This window comes from Pelodiscus sinensis, chromosome 13 (assembly GCF_049634645.1).
Source record: "Pelodiscus sinensis isolate JC-2024 chromosome 13, ASM4963464v1, whole genome shotgun sequence".
NCBI lineage: Eukaryota > Metazoa > Chordata > Testudines > Trionychidae > Pelodiscus > Pelodiscus sinensis.
The window spans coordinates 23,199,622-23,220,797 of NC_134723.1; the positions used below are offsets into that span (position 1 = coordinate 23,199,622).

A 21,176-nucleotide genomic window follows, 5' to 3' on the forward strand; every position below is an offset into this window, starting at 1 on the left:
GTGCCTCTGCATATCTTTGGACAACTGAGCATCAATTAAAATGTCAAATATAAAACTGCGTGGCTCTCAAAATCGTTGGAGCAGGTTTTTTTTTCTGTGTGATTACATTTAACTTTTCATCAAAATCATGAAATTTTCCAACCAGCTCTCAGTAGTCATTTATAGGTCATTGCATCGTTTAGTTTAAAAGGGCAACAACCCACAACCCTAGGGGGAGGGACTCGGCTCTCTTACACTACTAGCAACCTTTGACATAATTAGCTGTGACAAATTGATTTAAAGTGTGGCTGCAGGAAGAGAAGTAAGAGAGCGCTGCTCTGCCTTGTGGGGGTTGTAGTCTTTCCTCTTGCACATGCCCGGGCTGCAATAAGGAACTGGACTCCAACTCCCATAGTTCTCATAGCTTATACCGCACAGGCTCAGAGTCCGTATGCCTGGAGCGGGTGGTTACATTGTGTCTATTGTATGGGTTGATTTTTGTTTTGTTTTGTTTTGGGGGGCTGCCATTTGGTACATCACGGGAGGTTTAAATCGGAGTGAAAAGCATGGCTGATGAGCAAGAAATCATGTGCAAACTGGAGAGCATCAAAGAGATCAGGTATGTTTTCTTTTGTGCAGCATCACTTGCACTAAGCTTTTTTCCCTCTCTTTGAAGGAATGAATGAGTTATACCGATTTGGAGAAGCTACTGTTATGTTATTAAATAAAATAAAAATAAAAACCACAACAACGAAAAACCCTGGGATTTATCTCCTGAAACTGGAGATAAAAGAAGCATCTGTTGAGAGAGGGGGTCCGTGAAACACGCATTACAAGGCGGTGATTGTCATGTATTTCCAGGGTATTAGTAATAAAAAAGACAGGGGGAGGGAGGTGGCAGCTAAGAATGAACAACTGGAGATCTGTTTCAAAGCAGTTGTTTTTTTAAATTACTATTCTTCTGGTTGGCTTCATCTAAGAAATGTTGGAGGGGAGGGGAAGGGAGGAGAGGAGAGGGTGAAAATTACAGAAGATAATATATATACATGAGTCCAATATGTATCCAGAACACAGAAGCTGCTTTGAAATCAGGAAGGTGGGAGCTGTGAAGTGTTTAAAAAAAATAAAATGTACTGATTGTTTGGAATGACTTATAGTATCCTGCAAAAGTGGCTGCTTAGCTAATACTTTGGGGGATAGGCATTGCAACAGTGTTGTGGCTTGCAGAGGAATTTTTTTTGGGGGGTGGGGGCGGGGAGGGGATTGTAGGGAGGGATTGAAAGGAAAGAAACCTGCATCTTGGGAAATCTATTTAGCTAGCTTACTTCTCTCTTTCTCTCTCCAATTTGAGGGTTCGGGGTGTTGTGTGAAGTCAGGCTGGTGGATGTGTTTGTCCCTGTTCCCTTCCTGTTTTTTACTGTGGTCCTCTGAAGGAGTTATTGGGAGCATAGGGGTAGAATGATGAAGCAGAGACACAATGGCACTAAGGCTGCTATTTCCTTCCCTTAAAGAGGTTTACCAGCAAGGCAGGCAGCTGGGGCTCTCCACTCTTCAGTGCAATCCAATATACCATTAATTTTTATATAGTGGCCTTCATACAGTGAATCACAGGACATGTTGCAGGAAGAGTCAATCATAAGCAACAATGCATTGCATCAGAGTGGATTATTCTGTTTGGCTTTAAATGCTCAGTTTGTGTCTTTTCGTTCATGAACATGATGTTCTGATTACTGCCCAAGTTGTGTGCATTTAGCAAGAATTTGTGTATTTAATAGCAAAGGTATTTCCTAAGGAAAGTGCAATAATTTTGAAAGTGGCTGGGAGGAAGAACAGCCACAACTGGGATATATGTAGGTATTTATATCATGCTTATCATCATGGTGAGTTGTGTTTTATATTTTTGTATCAGGAAAATGTAAGAGAGGGGTTATCTGTGCGGTGGGGAGGGGGGCATCAATAAAACAAAGAATAAAAAATGTCACAGTAGCATGGTCAATTTTAAACACTTCTTATGGATAGAGAAAAGAAACTGAAATCAAACCAAAGAATAAGCAACAATTCAATTACTATAGTTTCTATAGTCATTACAACATTAACAAAATCTCTTCGTGGGAATTAGGGATGTTAAAATGCGGGGGGGGGGCGGATTTGGTAAATGTGGAACCGGTGAAAATTTCAGCGGTTACATATTTACATGTGGTAGGGGAAGGGAGGAGTTCTGTGGGAGCTGGTAAACACGAGAAGCCAGCTTTTCAGCTGGCTCCCCATGTGTACTGACTATCTACCCCCCCCCCCATGCTAGTACCTCTGCCTCCTGCCTGCTTCTCCCCAGCTCTGCTGCCTCTAATACAGAGGCAGCAGCAGGAAAGGGGTGGGTCTGGTGTGTAACCATGAAGGTTAACCATGGAGCCCAGGCTCATCAGTTAACCGTTTAAACATGTACATTATCACATCTCTGTCTGAATATACAGAAGTAAATTATTCTACCATGGAAGGGCCAAATCCTTCCTCATGCAAAGACTGCTCACATGAATTATGGTGGCAAGACCAGGCCCGAAATTATTTTTATGTATAGCGTACCAATATTGGGGGACAGGACATGTGAATGTGTTCCAGATTGATACCGAGGCTCTGAAATGTCTGTGCTGAACTGCTTAATGTGTGCCATCTTTTACAGCAGATCAGCAGCCAGTTACAGATCTACTCAGACATGATGGTTGTAATATTGGATTTAAATATCTGATCAATTTTCTGCTTGGTTGTTACAATACTTTGCATTTGGGAACATTCAGTTTTCTGATTCAAAGGTGACTGTAACTGCAATTATTTAATTTGTCACACTTTGCTGGTGTAGTTATTGGCCTTGTTGTAAATAGTGAGGCCATGAAAAATAAATGAAGTTCTGTGAAATCTAAGAATCCTTTTACACCAAACAGCTAATTTCTTGTTGCCATAATGTATATTACATTTCTAAATAGCCAGTACATTTAAGTGAATGGGGCAGATAAGGTGAATAATAAGGCATGTTGGTTTTTGCCTAAAATAGGCCCGATAAAAAAATCACACGCTCTGGCTATTTGTACTTTTATGTCTTATTTATTTTAAAGTACTGTAAATAAACAAATTTTATGTGCTTAAAAAGCTCCACCATAGTCTGTTGTTTATTTTAATTTGAACTCTGTCTGCCCTCTCCCACATGCAGAGTTAAAAGGGCTTTTATGAATAAAATCAGTAGATGGAAAAAAGTAAAATTTGGCCTATTGTTTTCTGTCCTTTGATGTCTTTTTTGCCTATATTATGCACATTTTCATATTAATTAAAGGAACTTTATTGGGGTTGCAGGAGATGTCAGAGCTTGATCCTGAAAACAGTTCTGCTCATGCTTAATGACAAATCAATGAGACTATTACAGTCAGTAAATATATGTATGCATATAAGGTCCCAATCCAGCAAAGATTTAAGCATGTGCTTGACTTTATAGTCCCATTGCCTTCAGTGGAACTACTCATAGTGGCCAGACTAAGCACATAAAAATAGTTGCAGGATTGGGCCCCATTATTCCCCATGTGAAAGGATGAATGAGAGGTTGAACAGCCCATGATAGATGGTAGTCATTTCTTGAGAATACTCATTATGGTGAGGAAGGCAGAATAGGAACTTAGAATGGAATAGAAACAAGGGCAGAATCAACCATGTAGGCTAGGTTTTTGTTTAAAAAAATAAATATAGTAAATATCCTGATATTAATTAAAATATCTTCACAATTTGTGCATGCTTTGTTTTTTAATTTTAAAAGTTAATTGTTTGAGTTGGAACTATTCCCTGAAACTCTAGTGTTGTTGCATTCTGGTAGCACACTGGAACTAGAAAATGAAACTGACAAGCAACAGCACAGAAATTGACCTAATTCCATTCTCCTTCCTAAACTAACAGAAGAAATAGGGAGGCGCGTCTGTGAAAAGATGCTCTGTTTCACTAATCAAATATATTCTTATTAATAGAAATAAATGACTTTTGTAAATAAATGGCACCTAATAGAGCCCTGGTGTAAATCAAGGGATGAATCTGACCTATCCTTCTTACGGAACACTGTCATTTTATTTAAAAGTGGAAAAAAGAATGTATTTCTGTGGTATAAACAAAATAATCAAATTCAAAATATTACATACTGTTGTACCGCAGTTGACAACAATTTTCAGACAAGCTTATTACGTTCTCCACCTTCAAATTCCTCCGTAAGATGCATTTCTTTTGTGATGGCTACAAGAAATTTACCAAATTTAAGAAACCGTGTAGTTAATACATTTCATTTTAAAAATCACATAATGTATATTAAATGTGCATATGTTTTCATTGAATCCCTCTGACTCACTCTACTCTTGTTTCCAAATGTACTAGTGTGACTCCCCTCCACACCTGCATCTTTGCAAAGTCTCATTAGGGTTGCCAGCTGTCCAATTGTGCAAACCCAAGACCCTTGCCTGTCTCTGTCCTGCCCCTTCTCTGAAGCCCCACCCCCACTCACTTTATCCCTCCTGCCTCTGTCTCCTCCACCCTCACTCATATTCACCAGGCTGGGGCAGATAGTTGGGGTGCAGGAGGAGGTGTGGGCTCTAGGAGGGAGTTTCTGTGAGAGAAGGATCAGGCTCTGGAAGGGAATTTGAGTATGGGAGTGGGTAGGAGCTGGGCTCTCAGAGGGAGTTTGGGTGTGGGATGCAGGATGTAGTCTGGGGCAAGGGATTGGGGTGCAGGAGAGTAGCAGGGGGGGGTCAGCGGTGTGGCTCTTGAAAGTACATCCCTCTGGCAGAAGCTTCTCCTATGCATGGGGGGCAGGGAGGTCTCATGCTCTGCTGCCCACAGGCACAGCCCCCGCAGCTCTGTGCAGAGGCAGCATGCGGAGACTCCCTGATTCCCTCCCAAGGGCTTCAGGGATGGCACTGGCCACTTCCAAGAGCAGTGCAGAGTGGAAGTAAGAAAGAAGACTGCTTTTGCTTCACTGTCATGCTGGACTGTTAGACCGAAATGTCCCGGTTTTGCTGAGGTAGCTTCTGGGAGATCGGGAATGATTCTGGGAGACTTCTGGCGAAACCGGGAGGGCTGGCAACCCTAAGTACCATTAAGGTTAGGGATGTAAAATCCCATTTAAAATGTTAACTGGTTGAACTATCTGTTTAACCCATTATCTGACCTGCTGCATCGTGCTGTTGGGGGCGGGGAGGCGGGAACCACTGGAGTAGCCCGCCACACCATGGGTGGAAGGCTGCTCTGGACAGGCCGGGTGCCGGTTAACCGGTTGTTGGTAAGCATCACCCGGTAAGGGTGATAGGGATATAAAAACCAACCAGAATAGTTAACCGGTTAAACAAATCATTCAACTGGTTGTCCCTGCTGCCCTCAGCCGGTGGTTTACTCCAGCCCCCCCTTGCCACAGCCTTGGGCAGCTGGATCTGCTTATTCGCCGTCGCAGGCGGTGGGGGCTTTTCTGTCCCTACTGTGGACGACGGGCTGCTCCAGGTCTGCTGCGGCCTGCCAGTTGGGGTGTCATGGGCAGAAGAAGCTCCAGTTAACCAGTTAGTTGGTTAGCATGCCAGTAAGGCACATGCTTACTGGTTAACGGATTACCTGGTTAACCTTTAATTTCCCAAAAGGGTTATGCTTACCCGGTAACCGGTTACCCATTTACATCTCTAATTAAGGTCAGTGGCACTTCACATCACTCACAATGTGTAAAGTTAAGCACACATGTAAATCTCTATAAGACTAGGCCCTAACTGTAAGAACAATAGATTTTAATACTAGTTGCTCGATTTCTCTTTATCCTCCTATCCAAACGTAATAAATCTTAATATAAAATAAATAAAAATACATTTGTTTTCTAAAACTGTTAAGGCCTCATACACATCCTGTCCCCTCAGTTGATGAAAGACTTCCCTGTAAATTTTTGAGCTATAGAGAGTTGTAATCTTCAATTTGTTTTTCTTTTTAATTTTAATCAGATTAGCCGTTACCAATGTTTGCTTTGATATAGAGAAAATGACAGTATTAATTGTGAAAGTACAAATTATGGCAACTTTATTATTATTGCTAAGTAGCTCACTGTAGCTTAAAAAATCCTTTGAAGTGCCATAAATCCTTCACAGAAGCTAATACACTTTGACTACTGGAACTGAAGTCCAGTTAGCAACACTTTTATGCTGAGCTAACCACTGCCTCCCACTGCAGAAATCAATGCTGTCAGGTCACCATTTGTTTTGACAAAATGATTTCTGGCTTTGTTAGGAGATGGCTTTTATGGATATAATAATTCTTTTATAGCTGACTCTTTTTTCCAACAGTTTTTTACTTTTAAGGGCTGGTTCTGATTTTTTCAAAACTGGGGCAGTTGGCTTCCTTTTAAAAATATGTTTGTTTCCATATAAAACATATCATAGTCTCTTTAATAATGTAGCATTGGCAGACTCCTGTCACCTGCAAGTGAAGTGAAACCTGGGACATATGGAATTGAGTGCATGGGTTTCTACCATATGAGCTAAAAGTGAGCTGGCTCTCTGCTAAGGCTGTGGAAAAGATGCATTATTCTCTCTGTAAGTGGTTTCTGTGCCACTAAATAGTGCAGTACACCACACCCAGAAGATGTGTGTATGTTACAATAACGCATAGCATATACCATATGAAATACACGTGCCTACGGCTTAGGGTTGCCCTCTTCTGGGTTTTACCCAGACAGTCCAGTTTTTGGCTCCTGTGTCTGGGTGCCATGTAGGTAGGGTTACCAGTTAGGACTCCCCAAAATACCCAGGTAGGACCCCCCAAAATACCGGACACACTTGATCGTGGGGGCGGGGGACGGACGAACTGGGAGGGGGGCGGGGCTGGCCAGGAGGAAGGGGGGTGGGAGGCAGAACTGGTGGGGGGGGCGGAGGAAGAGGGGGTAGGAAGCAGAGCTGGCGGGGGGAGGTGCAGCCACTGGCCGCAGCCGGAGTCCAACAGGCCGCGCCCCTGGCAGGCACTCCCTCTAGTTGCTAGTAGAAGCTGGGCGGGGGCGGGGGCAGTGGCTGGGAGCCACACTCTCCACCCGACTTCTGCACACAACGAGAGGCTCCCAGCTGGGAGCCGGGTCCGCAATTGATGCTGGGAGCCTCTGGTTGTTTGCAGAAGCCAGGAGGAAGGAGGGAGTGGCTGGGAGTCTCAGCCACTGTCCCCGCCCCACCCGGCTTTTGCATGTGACCACAGGACTCCCAGCATCAGGCTTCCCTCCGGCGCCCAGCCGGAAATTCAGAAAATACTGGACATTGCACATTGCATGTGTCTGGTATTTTCTGAAATTTTCTACCGGACAGAGGGTGCAAATACCGGACTGTAGGGTACATGTAGGGTTGCCAGAAGTCGAGTCAAAAAGGGGACGTGGTAGGTCTGGTCAGATGTATTGAGGGATACCAAAAATCTGGTCACCACAGGGTGGGAGGAGGTGCCAAACCAGCCCCTTTTCAGATGGGGACACCTCCTGCCTGCAAACAACCTCCTTGTCCTGCTTCAGAACCTCCCATGAAGCATTCCATGAGGAGTAACAGTTAATCCAAACTAAGGATTTAGTTCGGATTAACTTTAAACTGCCGCGTGTAGCTGCGGGCAGTTCGTTCGAACTAAGGGGATTTAAAAATGGCGGCCAGAATTAACGAGCTAGAGTAGACATACCATAAGGTGCTACAGGACTAGGGATGTAAGCGACTAGTTGACTACCCGATAAGCATATGCTAATCGGATAGTCGAGTAGTGACTCGATAAGTCGTTTCCCCATCGCCCTTGCTGCCTCTATTAGAGAGGCAGCAAAGGGGGGAGCTGGTGCTAGGTGGGAGCCAGATTAAAAGCTGATTTCCCCCCAGCACTGTCTCCATGGGAGGGCTGGGAAGGCAGAGGCACAGCAGGGAACCACTGCTCTTCTGCCTTTTAAATATAGTAAGAGCCATGGGCAGCTCTTACTACATTTAAAAGGCAGAGGCGCAGCTGGGATAGTGAGCACTCCACCTCCTCCTTATCGACTAAGCAAGCAGTCGATGGAATTTCCATTGACTACATGATTAGATGATTAATCGAAATTTAACATCCCTATACAGGACTAGTCTTTTTTTAAAGTTACAGACTAAAACAGCTACCCCTCTGAGCATTTACATTGGCATTACAGTAGCTGTCCCTTTTATATTTGCAATTTTTGTTTGGTTATAGGAATAAGACTTTGCAGATGGAGAAGATCAAGGCACGTCTGAAGGCAGAGTTTGAAGCTCTGGAATCGGAGGAGAGGCACCTGAAGGAATACAAACAGGAGATGGACCTTCTGCTGCAGGAAAAAATGGCTCATGTGGAGGAGCTGCGGCTGATCCATGCAGACATAAATGTGGTATGTAGCAGTGAGATGGTGGTCAGGACGTACCTTACATATCAGGGGTGGGTAATAATTTTTGATGGGCAGGGGAGGCCCATTCCAAATATTTGGTAAGTGGTGAAGGGTCACATTCTTCCATGATATTAATGGAGGATACAGGGTCTGAGATGGAAGTGGAATGCAGAAGGGAGTTTGGGGTAAGGGACTGGGGTGCAGGCAGGGGTGTGGGATCTGGGAGGGAGTTTGGGTGAAGGAGGGGTTGTGACCTGGGGCGGGGAACTGGGATGCAGGAGGGTGTGCAGGGTCCAGAAGGGGGTATGGGTCCAGGAGAGGATTATGACTTGGAGGAGGTGTAAAGGAGGGGCTACAGGATCTGGGAGGGGCCTGGGAGTAGGAGGGGGTGCAGGGATTTGAATTGTGACCTGGGGCAGGGGATTGGGATGCAGAGTCTGGGGCAGAAAAGCAGGAGGGTGCAGGGATGTAGCAGTGACAGGTGATTAGAGAGCAAGGTCTGGGAGGGGGTTGTGACCTGGAGGAAGGCAGCATGAGAAGCCTCTTCCCTCCTCCTTCTGGGCTTCCAGTATTCACAGACACACATGGCTCCACAGCCAGCTTTTCTGATTTGGGGAGGGGGGGGCAGACTGAGGCTCCCTCAGGCCAGATCCAGCAGCTTGGATCCAGCCCGTGGGCCATATTTTACTCAGCCTCTGTTATACAGAGTCTCATATACAGTTGACAGGTTATTGATATGCAACCTGAGCTTTCCTGACAGCATGAAAGGACCACACAGATGGTATCAAATGAGTTAAATGTAGCCACTTTTAGTGCTTGTCTGTATCAGGCAAGATGATTTTCAATAATAGAAATGGGAGATTTACGTCAAAGGAAAAGGACAGCCAAGTTCATTGCTGCTGCCACGGTACCAGCAGCCATAGTAAAGTTATTCTGACTCTTCTTAGCAAATAACCCTCTTAGTGCTGCTTAATTTAACACCTAGAACCTGGGAGGCTTTGGCAGCTGTCAGGGATTTGGGTTGTTTTCTTTTTGGGAGCCAGGGATAGTGGGATGGTTTGTTATGCTTGTGTGATGCCTAGCACCAGAGGGCCTTGAATTTTCAGAGGCCTCTAAGCCCTGCTGCGATACAAATAATAAAACAAGTGGAAGGATATTAATACAAAATAGGGAGACTATTAGAGAGGAACAATGGGGAATGCTGAGGATTTGTGAACTTCTGGGTTTGCAAAACCATTCTGAATTGCCATTCTGAATGCCATTCTCCTGCAATATTAAACTTTTTCTCCTTTGTAACGGTGAGTAAATGTTTTTAAAGTGCTGAGCTAGGGGGAAGCCTGTGCTCTGTATTAGGGATGTAAAAAGTTTGCAAAGTGTGGGGTGGCACAAGTGGTGGCTTGAATATACAGCACGTATACCACCTTCATTTATCATTCGAAAGTTCTCACCCTCTCCACTCGCTGCTTCTCTTTCACGCTGTCCCACTTTCACATGATGTTTCCATCAGCTTATCTTTCTGATGCTTCTCTCAATCTCTTTCCCAAGTGGAACATAAACCCAACAACACTGGAGTTAGACTTTTGAACACATGGAGCATTTGGAATGGCTTGAAATAATGCGAATGAGTTGGCCCTGTCCCAGTGGATATTTTTTTAAAGGTTATTTTTATAATTTTCCTTGAGAATCTTTCCAAAATGTTCCCATTTGGTGCTACAGCTAAGTGGTTATCACATTCTACTTCCTGGGCTGCTGTGCAGAGGAAGAAGGAGCTGCAAGCTGAATCCTTGCATGAAACTGCCTCACCTGTGTTTAACACATGCCATTCGCCATCAAGCTGCTTCTTCCTTGCCTATATTCCACCCCTCAGAATGTTAACTCTTTGGGTACGTCTAGACTACAGGGTTTTGTCGACGGAAGTTTTGTCGACAGATACTGTCGACAAAACTTCTGTCGACATAGAGCGTCTAGACACATTCAGTTCTGTCGACAAAGCAAGCTGCTTTGTCGACAAAACCCTGTAGTCTAGACGCAACCCTACAGGCAATAACACCTTCTGTCGACAGAACTGTCGACAGAAGGTGTTATGCCTCGTAAAATGTTTACCAGCGTCGACAAAACTGCTGAGTTCTGTCGACGTTATGTCGACAGAACTCAGCGGTAGTGTAGACGCAGGTATAGTTTTGTCGACAAAAGTTCACTTTTGTCGACAAAACTCAGTAGTCTAGACACACCCTTTGTTTGGCCATTTCATTGTCTGCCAATTCATTTCCACTCTGAGGCTGTGTCTAGATTACATCCCTCTTTCAACAGAGGCAGGGAATGTAATCCCTCCCTCTTTAGGCACTTCGAAATTGCAAATGAAAGCCAGGATTTGAATTTCCCATGCTTCATTTGCATAATCACGTAATGGCGCTCTTTCGAAAAAGTGCTATTTCAAAAGTAAAACCGCAGTCTACATGTGGTTCTTTCAAAAAAGGAATGTTTACAGGATCTTTTGAAAAAGCCTTCCCTTTAGACCATCTAGACTGCAGTTTTACTTTCGAAAGAGCGCTTTTTTGAAAGAGCTCCATTATGTGATTATGCAAATAAAGCACGGGAAATTCAAATTTCGGCTTCATTTGCAATTTCAAAGTGCCTAATTTACATCCCTCTGTCGAAAGAGGGATGTAATCTAGACATACCCTGAATGTGAAAAGCTCCACTCTTTGCAGGACAGTGTCATCTTTGCGAAGCAGAGAATTGTGAATGTTAGGGGTGGGCAAATACTGGCCCAGGAGCCAGATCTGGTTTGCAGGGTTAGCCCTGGTGGGCTCCCACAGCTATATTTACCTGTGCCTCTGCAGTTTTGGGTGATTGCAGCTCCTGTTTGCCATGGATCCCACTCCTGTGTTAGGCAAATGTCTTCTGTTTCAGATGGAGAACACTATCAAGCAGTCTGAGAATGATCTCAACAAGCTCTTGGAGTCCACTCGACGCTTGCATGAAGAGTACAAGCCCCTGAAGGAGCATGTAGATGCCTTGAGGATGACTCTGGGCTTGCAGAGGTTACCAGATCTTTGTGAGGAGGAAGAGAAACTCTCTCTTGAGTAGGTCTCTAGATCAAAATCTGTTTGGCCTTGTAACCATTTATTATTCCGTTGGAGCTTTGTCATTTTCGTTTCTGGGCCCAGCTGGAAGGTAGGAACTTGGAGGCAATCATGAAAAACAAAATTAATGTGGTGGAGCTAGCCTCCTACAAGCCTCCAAAAGGGTTCTGTCTGAATATGGGGCAAAGATCAAAGAGCAGTCAAAGCTACAAACCCCAGCTCTGGCCTGGAAAATTCAGGAGTTTAAGGGGTTTGGATCTAAGGTTTTGGTTCAATCCCATCTCTAATTATAACATTACATGATATTTTTTCCAAAGGATCCTTTTCTTTCATTTGGATAGTAGGAATGGGTATGATGCAGGAATAGGTATGATGCAGAGGAATCCAAAACTATCACTCACACTATGTTTACTACTGCATGAGTGGCTTTAGTGAGTCTTGGCCTGAGTTCTAATTTGTGCTACAGCTGTTTAAAAAAAAAAAACAGAATTGGGTAAACTGTGGCTTAATCCAGACATTTGGATCTATGGAAAAAATGTAGAGACATGCTGATCTTTTTGACAACCAGGGAGGATGTTTATGCTTCTACCGAGAATGTTCCACCTCGCCATACATCCAGCAGAGACCAGTCCCTCATGCTTCAAGGGAATGGGTCTAAATTCTTTGTTTTGTCTCTCGTGATTTTATGGGGTGGGAACATGCAGATTTCTTCCTGATCCACTATGACTAATCCTCAAATCAATCCTTGCCCCTAGATTTAATAACTAGGGATGTAAAATCCCTTTTAATGAACTGGTTAAACATTATAGTTAACCAGTTAACAGATTAAGCAGGGCAGGCAGGGGCACTGGCTGGGCTGGAGCTGCCCCCACCCCCGTTATGGGCTGATGCAACTCCAGCCAGGCTGGAGTGCTCCTGCCCACGGTGCACCCAGGCTAGGCCCACTATAGTCAAGTCCTGCTCTGACTGGTCTGGAGTGCCCCCCACCTGTGATGGGCTCCTCAGGGCTGGAACAGCCTCCTGCCCGTGGTGAGTGGAGTGTTTGCTCCAGCCCCCACTGGTTAACCATAGTTAATAAGCCTCATCCTCAGTGGTTGAGGCTTACTGGTTAACCATTCACATCTCTACTAATAACTATGCAGTTCATCCCTTGTTGCAGAATTGTGTTCCAAATCCTCAGTTTATATTAAAAACAAAAAACTTGCCTTTGTCATTGAAGATAAAACTGAAAACAAGAACCTGAAGAAATGTAGCAAATCAACTTTGCTGTAATTATTCCACTAACCAGTTATATGCTTGAATCTGGCTCATTAACAATAAACAATTTCCCAAAACTTAGATCTTGCTATTCAGAGTGAATGGAATTCACTATTTGGCAAGTCTTCTTCATCTGTGTTATGATGATACTTATTGATTGTCATTGGGCTTGTGATTATGGTCGCTTGTTGTATTTTATCTATTGTCATTGTCCCATTTTAAAATGTTTGGTCCAAATGAGTACTTGGTGCAAGTCATTTGATTCTAGAGGAACAAAACCAGAGTTGTGTTTGGCCCGTTACGTTTTAGCACAGAAGAGTCATTGCAAATCAATGCATATTAAATGAATAAATGATGGGCCAGCAGTTGATTATCATTTTGATTTGTTTTTGTATAGCTACTTTGAAAAGCAGAAAGCTGAATGGCAAACAGAACCACAAGAACCTCCCATTCCAGAATCTCTGGCTGCAGCTGCAGCTGCTGCCCAACAGCTACAAGTGGCTAGGAAACAAGACACCAGACAGACAGCAACTTTCAGACAACAGCCCCCTCCAATGAAGGTGAGGCTTTGTCTTTTGGGTGTCAAATGCACAGACTTGTCTTTCGGGTGATTTGGAACATATCATGTTCATAAAGGTATTAGCATTAAAAATAATCATGTGCCCAATTCTTATTTTGCCTGTGCTAGGGCAAACTAAAGGCAATTCCACTGACATTATTACAGATGCACCAGTCCGCAGGAAATCAGAATCAGGCTCTGTATGTTGTATGACTCCCCCAGTAGAGTATATTGAGCCATAGGGCAGATGCTGCCAGTTTCTCTATGATGCCTGAGCTTGAGAAATACTATTGTCACAAGGAGAAAGTATCGGGGACTAATGGATGCTTCAATCTAGCAGAGAAAGGCATGACAAGAACCAGTGGCTGGAAGTTAAAACCAAATTCAAATTAAATGTAAGTCATGCATTTTTAACAGCGAGGATGATTAACCATTAGAAGAAACTATTAAGGCTATGTCTGCACTACAGCTTATGTCAGCATAATTTAAGTCACTGGGATTATGAATATACCACTCCCCTGAGCACACTGGCTGTAAGTGCCTGTGTACACAGCACAATTTCGGCAGGAGAGTGTCTCTTGCCAACATAGCTTCTGCTGTTTGCAGAGATGAGTTTATTATGCTAACGACAGCTCTCTCCCTTTGGCATAGAGTGTCAGGTGTGCTGCAGTGGCACAGCAGCATTGGTACAATTGTGCTGCCGCAGTGCTGTCCATGTAGGCATGCCTTAAAGAAAGTAGTAGAGTCTCCAGCATTTGATGTCTTCAGATTAAGACTGGATGCCTTTTTGAAGGACCCCTGCTGGAAGTTACACCTTGGATAGGTATACCTGTGCTAACTCTCATTGAGATAGCATGCTTAACACTAGACTTGAAGCTGCAGCTACATGGGTGTTGGAATGGACTAGCCACTCTCAGTGTCCTGTATGTGTATTTTGGGTGGTCAGCCTGTTCCAGCACCCATATAACCATGGCTACTTTGCTTCTTTTTAGGGCACTAGTCCAATCGGAACTACCCACTGGAAGGTCTACCTGAGCCAGAAGTTACATCTCCATCTCCACTTGTAGACATATCCTGAAAGATATGGCTTACTCAGGCACAAGCTATGGCCTCAATATAGGAATAAGTGGGTAGAATTCTATAGCCTGTTGCGTACCTGGGGTCAAACTAGATGATTAGATAGAGGTGCCTTCTGACAAAAACTAGGAAATCCTAAATGATTTATCTAATGTAATCAGATATTGTCAGTAGAAAAATGTGAGGGGAGATGTAAAATAATTTTGAATTTAATATAAAAATAAATGCTACAGGGGACTGAACTGGCAGTTTTATTCATTTGAAAATCTAATTAAGTAAATCCTTTCATTTTCAATTACTTGATATTTCTGTAGACTCCAAGAACAATTGCCACAAAATTTAGTTCCAGTTTGCCACTGAGTATGCAAGTTCTTACTTATTTTTCCTGTGCAGTAAGCTAACTTATTAGAGCAAGGAAGATGTTCAATAAGCAGTGTGTCTCAACAGAACTTCATGGATTTATTACGTCATAGAGAAATAGATTGCTCACAGAGTCCCAGAGCCTGGGATGCCTAGGCACTATTTCAATGCAAGCAAATTAATAAGCTGTAACATTGTATTGCAGGCCTGTTTATCATGTCATCAGCAAATTCATCGGAATGCACCGATATGTCCACTCTGCAAAGCAAAAAGCCGGTCTCGGAATCCCAAAAAGCCCAAGAGGAAACAGGACGAGTGAAACAGAAAATCCATGGAGAAAATATGTGACCCATCCTAATCCCTTTCCAGTAGAACTGTAAATGTGGCCAGTTTATTGAAGTGCAGACTTAAGTATGACTTACCCATTGTTTTCTAATTAATGTGACGTAAGCACAATGTTTCTGTTCCATCTTACTTTCCATCCAGTTCTCATATTTTGGTTTCAGGAGAAGTGTTGATGGTGCTACACTTTAACATTTTAATCATTCCATCTTTTGATTCCTAAGCCAAGTGGAACTTCTGATGCAAGCAGTTTGAATGCCAATGAGCACTTTGTAGATTTGGTTGCAGAGAAGGACAGATCCCTCCTGTGAAGATATATTTGAGGATACATGTTTTGTAGTTAAATAGATCACTTAAGGTATCCCTACCATACTTGCCAAAGCATCCCTGTGTTTTCCTGTCCCTGCACTGTTTGCCATACAAACAGCAAACACTGTCCATAAAACCAGGCTATTTTTAATGATCAAGTGTTACTTCAGCAAGTTGTGGGGAGGATTGAAGGACATTTTTCTAAAAGATTACTCCAATTTTCTCCTAAGTGAAAACCACTTGAGGCACAGAAGTATCTGAATATCCATTTGCCATGCTAAAGACCCATGCCTTATCCTAACCAGGAAGATTACATGGGCTAGATATAGAGTAAAACTCAGCGTATCCAAGGATTTTGGAGTATATCTGGAATTACCAGGAAAAATAGGGATGTGGACACACAAGAGATCAGCATATAGTTCAATAATATGGGGTTTGATTCTATTACAGATTCCAGGTCTTTACAGCACTGGATTAAAAGTTGGGAAGGAGATCAAACCATTGAATCTATATGACTATATAAAATTGTGTTTTACCAGCTTGATTAGACCATTTTCAGCAATCGTAAGACTTGACTTTAAGTCCGTTAAGAGCTAAGGCCTCAGCAGCAGCATTTGTAGACTTCTGGGACTCTGTTGCCAAAGAGCTAATCCTAGTTCTTCAGGGGAAATCGTAAAATATACCTTGACTTTAGTGATGATTGACTGCAACATTAGCCATTCTGTACTTCCTCTCCACCTTACAACTATGGGTCAAAGGCAGCTTTAAAGTGGGCAGGTACAATACCTGTTGAAGTCAAAAGGAATTTCACTGATGTACTCCTCAGCAGTATTGGTTGAAAAATTTTATGTTAAAAATGAGTGCACTTTCCACCAAATACTTCTTGTTTCTCAACAAAAAGTCAAAGCTTTTAAAGAAAAGAGCCATTTTCCAGCACACTCTACTTCAGAGCTGACTTTGACCTTTTGCTCTAGATGGAATATCCATCAGAATCCTCCAATATAGAGTGAGCTCCTGTCCTTATGTCAGCTAGTGTAACAGTAGCATGTCTAAAGATGGCAGTGGAAGGGTGAGTGGCCTGAGTACAGAACAGGGATCCAGAACCTCTTGGTTTCTAATGCCAATGATACAACTTACTCCTTTGCCTTGAGAATATCACTAAGGCTACATCTAGACTGCAGGCTTCTTTCAGAAGAAGCTTTTCTGAAAGAAATCTTCTGAAAAAACTTTTTCCGAAAGAGAGCATCCACACTGCCAAAGCTTTTTCGAAAGATAGTGTCCACTCAGTGTGGATGGATGGAGTTGCCTCCAGGGCACCTGTGCTTTTTCTTCTTCTTTTGAAAGAACTCCCTCTTCCCCATCTACACACGCCTTTTTCCGAAAGAGCTCTTTCAGAAAGAGGCTTCTTCCTCATAGAAAGAGGTTTACCACTGTCAGAAAACCCCCCTCTGTTCTTTTGATTTTTTTTCCCCGAAAGAACACAATTGCAGTGTGGATGTAAGTGAAGTAAAAACTCTGTAGTGTAGACATAGCCTAATAGCTTTGGGTACGTCTACACTACAGCGCTAGTTCGAACTAACTTAGTTCGAATTAGTTAATTCGAACTAAGCTAGTTCGAACTAGCGCATCTAGAACTAAAAACTAGTTCGAACTAGCGTTTTGCTAGTTCGAACTAGCGCGTCCACACTGATTGGACGCAGGGGGGCATTTAAGGGCAGCTGAAACCGGTTCTGGCAGGGCATCAGGTCAGCAGTTGCTTTGTGTGGCTGCTGTCTGAGGCTATCTGAGGCTCGTGCTTAAAGGGACCCCCCCTGGACAGCCGGTTCTCAGCTTTTCCTGCTTGCTTGCCAACCTCGCCGAGGGACAGCAAAGCGTCGGTCTCTGTGCCCGTCTGTGTCGGTGCTTCCCTTCGGGGGGGCCGCCGCAGGTGGCAACATGGAGCCACGGCTCGCCCTGCACCTTCTGGTGCACGTTCTGGACTTGCTGCTGCAAGCCTGCCAGCAATGGCTCGAGGCTGCCTGGCACCACCTGGGGAACGTCAGCCCCCTGCCTCTCCGCCTGGCCGCCCTGGGGGCCGTGGAGGAGCCGCGGCGGCGCCCCGGCACCGGCGTGCCCCGCCGCATCTGGCGTCTGGACACCAGCAGCGACTGGTGGGACCGCATCGTCCTGGAGCGCTGGGACGACCGACAGTGGACCCAGAACTTTAGGATGAGGAGGGACACCTTCCTGGAGCTCTGCGAGTGGCTCGCCCCTGCCCTGCAAAGAAGGGACACTCGCATGAGGCCCGCCATCCCCCTCCAGAAGCGGGTGGCCATCGCCCTCTGGAAGCTCTCCACGCCGGATAGCTACCGATCCGTCGGGAACCAGTTCGGCGTGGGGAGATCCACTGTCGGAGCAGTGCTCATGCAGGTACGGCGCTCGTCGGCCACCGAGCCGGGGGGGAGGGGGGCTGCGAGGAGGGGATGGGCCGCCCCAGGGACAAAGGGGGGGGCGGGAGGAGGCGAAAGCGCCCCGCACCGGAGGGGTCGGGCTGTCCCGGCCGTACTACACGCCGCCAGGGGGGTTGCTTCCGGGAGTGGGGCGCGGGGCACTGCCAGGGCACGCACGCTCCCAGCCACCCGGGCGCCCCACTGATTGACGCTTTGCTGTGTCTCTCTCCGCAGGTGGTCAAGGCCATCAACCGGGTGCTGCTCCGCAGGGTGGTCCGCCTCGCCAACCCGGATGCCGTCATCCGGGGATTCGGCGCCCTCGGCTTCCCCAACTGCGGGGGGGCCATCGACGGGACGCACATCCCCATCCGTGCCCCGGAACACCAGGCGTCCCGGTACGTGAACCGCAAGGGGTACTTCTCCGTCATCCTGCAGGCCGTATGTGACCACCGGGGACAGTTGACGGACATAAATGTGGGCTGGTCCGGCAAAGCACACGACGCCCGGGTGTACCGGAACTCCTCCGTGTGCCAGCGGCTGCAGGACGGGACCTTCTTCCCCGACCGCCACATCAGGGTCGGGGACGTGGACATGCCCGTCTGCCTGGTGGGGGATGCCGCCTACCCACTGCAGCCCTGGCTCATGAAGCCCTACACGGGACACCTCAATCCCTCCCGCCAGGCCTTCAATAACAGGCTGAGCAGGGCCCGCATCGTGGTGGAGGGGGCCTTCGGGCGACTGAAAGCCCGCTTTCGATGCCTCCTCACCCGTCTGGACCTGGCCGAGCACAACATCCCTCCCGTGGTGGCGGCATGTTGTGTGCTCCACAATTTGTGTGAGCGGAAGGGGGAGGCTTTCTTGCCAGCCTGGATGGCTGAGGCTGACCGCATGGCTGGACACTACGGTCAGCCCCGCACCGCCGCCGTCCGGGAAGCCCAGCGGGGGGCCATCCGGATCCGGGAAGCCCTGCGGGAGAGCTTCCAGGTGGAGGAGGAGGAGGACTGACCTCTCCCTGCATGCCCCACCGGGGCCTTCTTCCACCCTACCCCCCCCTTCCCCTTTCCCCTCCCTACCTACTGTCAAATAAAGACACCTGTTTTTCCAACAAAAACGTCTGTTTATTTCACAGAACTGGGGTGGGGGAGGGAGGAATGAAGGTGGGAGAAGGGAGGGGGAAACCTGGGACGAGGGAGCTGGAAGGGGAGGGGAGGGAAGGGAGGAAGGGAAAGGAAAGCTCAGGGGTGGGAGTCTGGGTGCCTCTCCCGTCTCGCCACACTGCGGGTCCGGGGGCGTCGGTGGGGAATGGTTGTGGAGGGGGGGGCAGAGAGGACAGGGGGTGTGGAGGAAGCAGGAGCGGAAGCAGGAGGAGCAGGAGGAGCAGGAGGAGCAAGAGGGGGAGCAGGAGGAGCAAGAGGGGGAGCAGGGGGAGCAAGAGGGGGAGCAAGAGGGGGAGCAGGGGGAGGAGGAAATGGAAAGCGGTCTAGCAGGCTCTGGAGGTGGCCTCGCAGGGCACGGCCCTGCTCCTCCAGGGCCTCCAGACTCCTCTGGCGCAGCCTGAGGTCCTCCTGGACCCAGTGGTCCTGGAGACGGAGCTGTCGGTCCAGGAACCGGAGATGCCGCCTCTGGTAGTCCTCCTGGTTCCTGGCTGTCCTGCTTGCCCGGGCGCGGGCGGCTGCTGCAGGCGGTGTGGTGCGCCCTGCAGTCCCCGGTGCTGCAGCTGTGGTGCAAGAAGACCAGCGGTCAATGACCCCAGGGGCCCAGGTGTGTGAAACCCAGCTCCCCTCTGCAAGGCCAGGGCCCCTGCAGGATCCCCAGCTGCTGCTCCGTGGTGGGCAAGGCCCAGGCGCACGGTCCCGGGGCTCCCTCTTGCCCCAGCCCCCCGTACACATAAGGGGAACACGAGGGTACTCACAGGTGGACGCCTCCCCGGCCTCTGATGATGCAGGCGAGCGGCTCTGTGGGGTGCCTCGGGGGTCCCGGGTCCTGGGAAGGCTGGCAGCAGGCTCCTGGCTCTCAGAGCCCTCTTGCTCCTCCTCGGTGTCCAGGAGCGGTCCCTCTGCCCCGGGGTCAATCACGTCCCGGGGGGCAGGGACGGCATGAGCCCCCAGGAGGCGGTCCAGGGCGTGGAAGTGGGGGCAGGCCTCCGGGTCAGCCCCTGGCAGGCAGGCCCGGGAGTAGGACTGCCGCAAGTCTTTAATCTTGCAGCGCACCTGCTCCCGGCTGCGCTGGTGGCCCCTGGCGGCCAGGCTGGCAGCCATGCGTCCATAGACGGCCGCATTCCGGTGGCTAGTGCGGAGATCGTGGACATTGGAGGCTTCCCCCCAAACCTCGATGAGGTCCACGATCTCCGCACTTGACCAGGCGGGCGCCCGCCTTTTGCGCCCCCGGGCAGGCTCCTGGGAGCCGCCAGGCTGGTCGTGGGGAGCAGTGGAGGGCTGGGAGCCCTCGGATGGCTGGCTCATTGTGTGGCAGGTGCAGGCTGTGCAGGCACGGGTGCTGGCAGCCTTGCAACTGGCACAAAGTGAGTAGCCAGCCCATGGCCCTTTAAGGGCTCCGGGGCCGGGAGGGGGGCAATAGAGTTTCCCTGGTGTTGGCCAGAGTGGCCACCAGGGAAACCTGGGAAGCCTTAGCCTCCCACTAGTTCGAACTAAAGGGCTACACAGCCCTTAGTTCGAACTAGCTAGTTCGAACTAGGCGTTAGTCCTCGTAAAATGAGGTTTACCTAGTTCGAACTAAGCGCTCCGTTAGTTCGAATTAAGTTCGAACTAACGGAGCGCTAGTGTAGCGCATAGGAAAGTTAGTTCGAACTAACGTCCGTTAGTTCGAACTAACTTTCTAGTGTAGACATACCCTTTGTGATTTACTCTCATCTGTGGGGCTGATAATATTGAATTGTCTCTCAGGGGGATTGTGCAAATTAAAGAGCTTTGAATATTAAGAATATTTTTAAAGTACTAAACATTCTTTTCAATAACATTTGGGATTATGGAAGGAGTGAGCCTCTTCCCTAGACTTTCTATCTTCCCTTTTCCATTCCTCAAATTCCCCATCCATACTTGTGCTGGAATGGTTGTATTAAGGCCTCAAACTATGGGGCACACTCCTCTTGGGGGACATGGTGGAATGTTTGAAGGGTGAAGGGGGAGCCAGGCCAGGCCAGCCCCCATGGGAGGCAGAGAAGGAAAGACATCCAGCAGCTCTCTGCCTTCAGCTTTGCTCCTGCCCCAGCCTGGGCCCCTGGTTCCTGATGTGGCTCCTCTCCTGGCCCTGGCCTGGCTCCTGACCACAGATCCTGGGAGAAAGTGAGAGGGAGCGAATAGATGACTAGTAAGAGGAGGTGTGACTGAAAAAATGTGGGGACTGCTATATTATGAATTTAATTTTGT

The 21,176-nt window shown here is 47.2% G+C and overlaps 2 protein-coding genes across 3 annotated transcripts; one reads left to right on the forward strand and one right to left on the reverse strand.

Annotated features, from left to right (window-relative positions):
* The first annotated feature begins 373 nt into the window (after window positions 1-373).
* Window positions 374-16,900, forward strand: ZC4H2 (zinc finger C4H2-type containing). 2 transcript variants are annotated; one of them, XM_006136147.4, is made up of 5 exons: window positions 374-598; window positions 8,203-8,374; window positions 11,285-11,457; window positions 13,112-13,274; window positions 14,916-16,900. In XM_006136147.4, the coding sequence occupies exons 1-5, from the start codon at window positions 546-548 to the stop codon at window positions 15,027-15,029; spliced, it is 675 nt and encodes a 224-aa protein (XP_006136209.1). In that variant the 5' UTR covers window positions 374-545; the 3' UTR covers window positions 15,030-16,900. The 2 variants fall into 2 exon arrangements, with proteins under 2 accessions (XP_006136209.1, XP_075796952.1); XM_075940837.1 differs by lacking the exon at window positions 374-598 and adding an exon at window positions 1,802-1,859.
* Window positions 16,901-18,804: 1,904 nt separating this feature from the next.
* Window positions 18,805-20,521, reverse strand: LOC142831220 (uncharacterized). Its single transcript, XM_075940836.1, has 2 exons — window positions 19,703-20,521; window positions 18,805-19,507 (listed from the first exon to the last, which is right to left on the reverse strand). Exons 1-2 carry the CDS (start codon window positions 20,250-20,252, stop codon window positions 19,026-19,028), a joined length of 1,032 nt encoding a protein of 343 aa, XP_075796951.1. The 5' UTR covers window positions 20,253-20,521; the 3' UTR covers window positions 18,805-19,025.
* Between the last annotated feature and the right edge of the window lie 655 nt (window positions 20,522-21,176).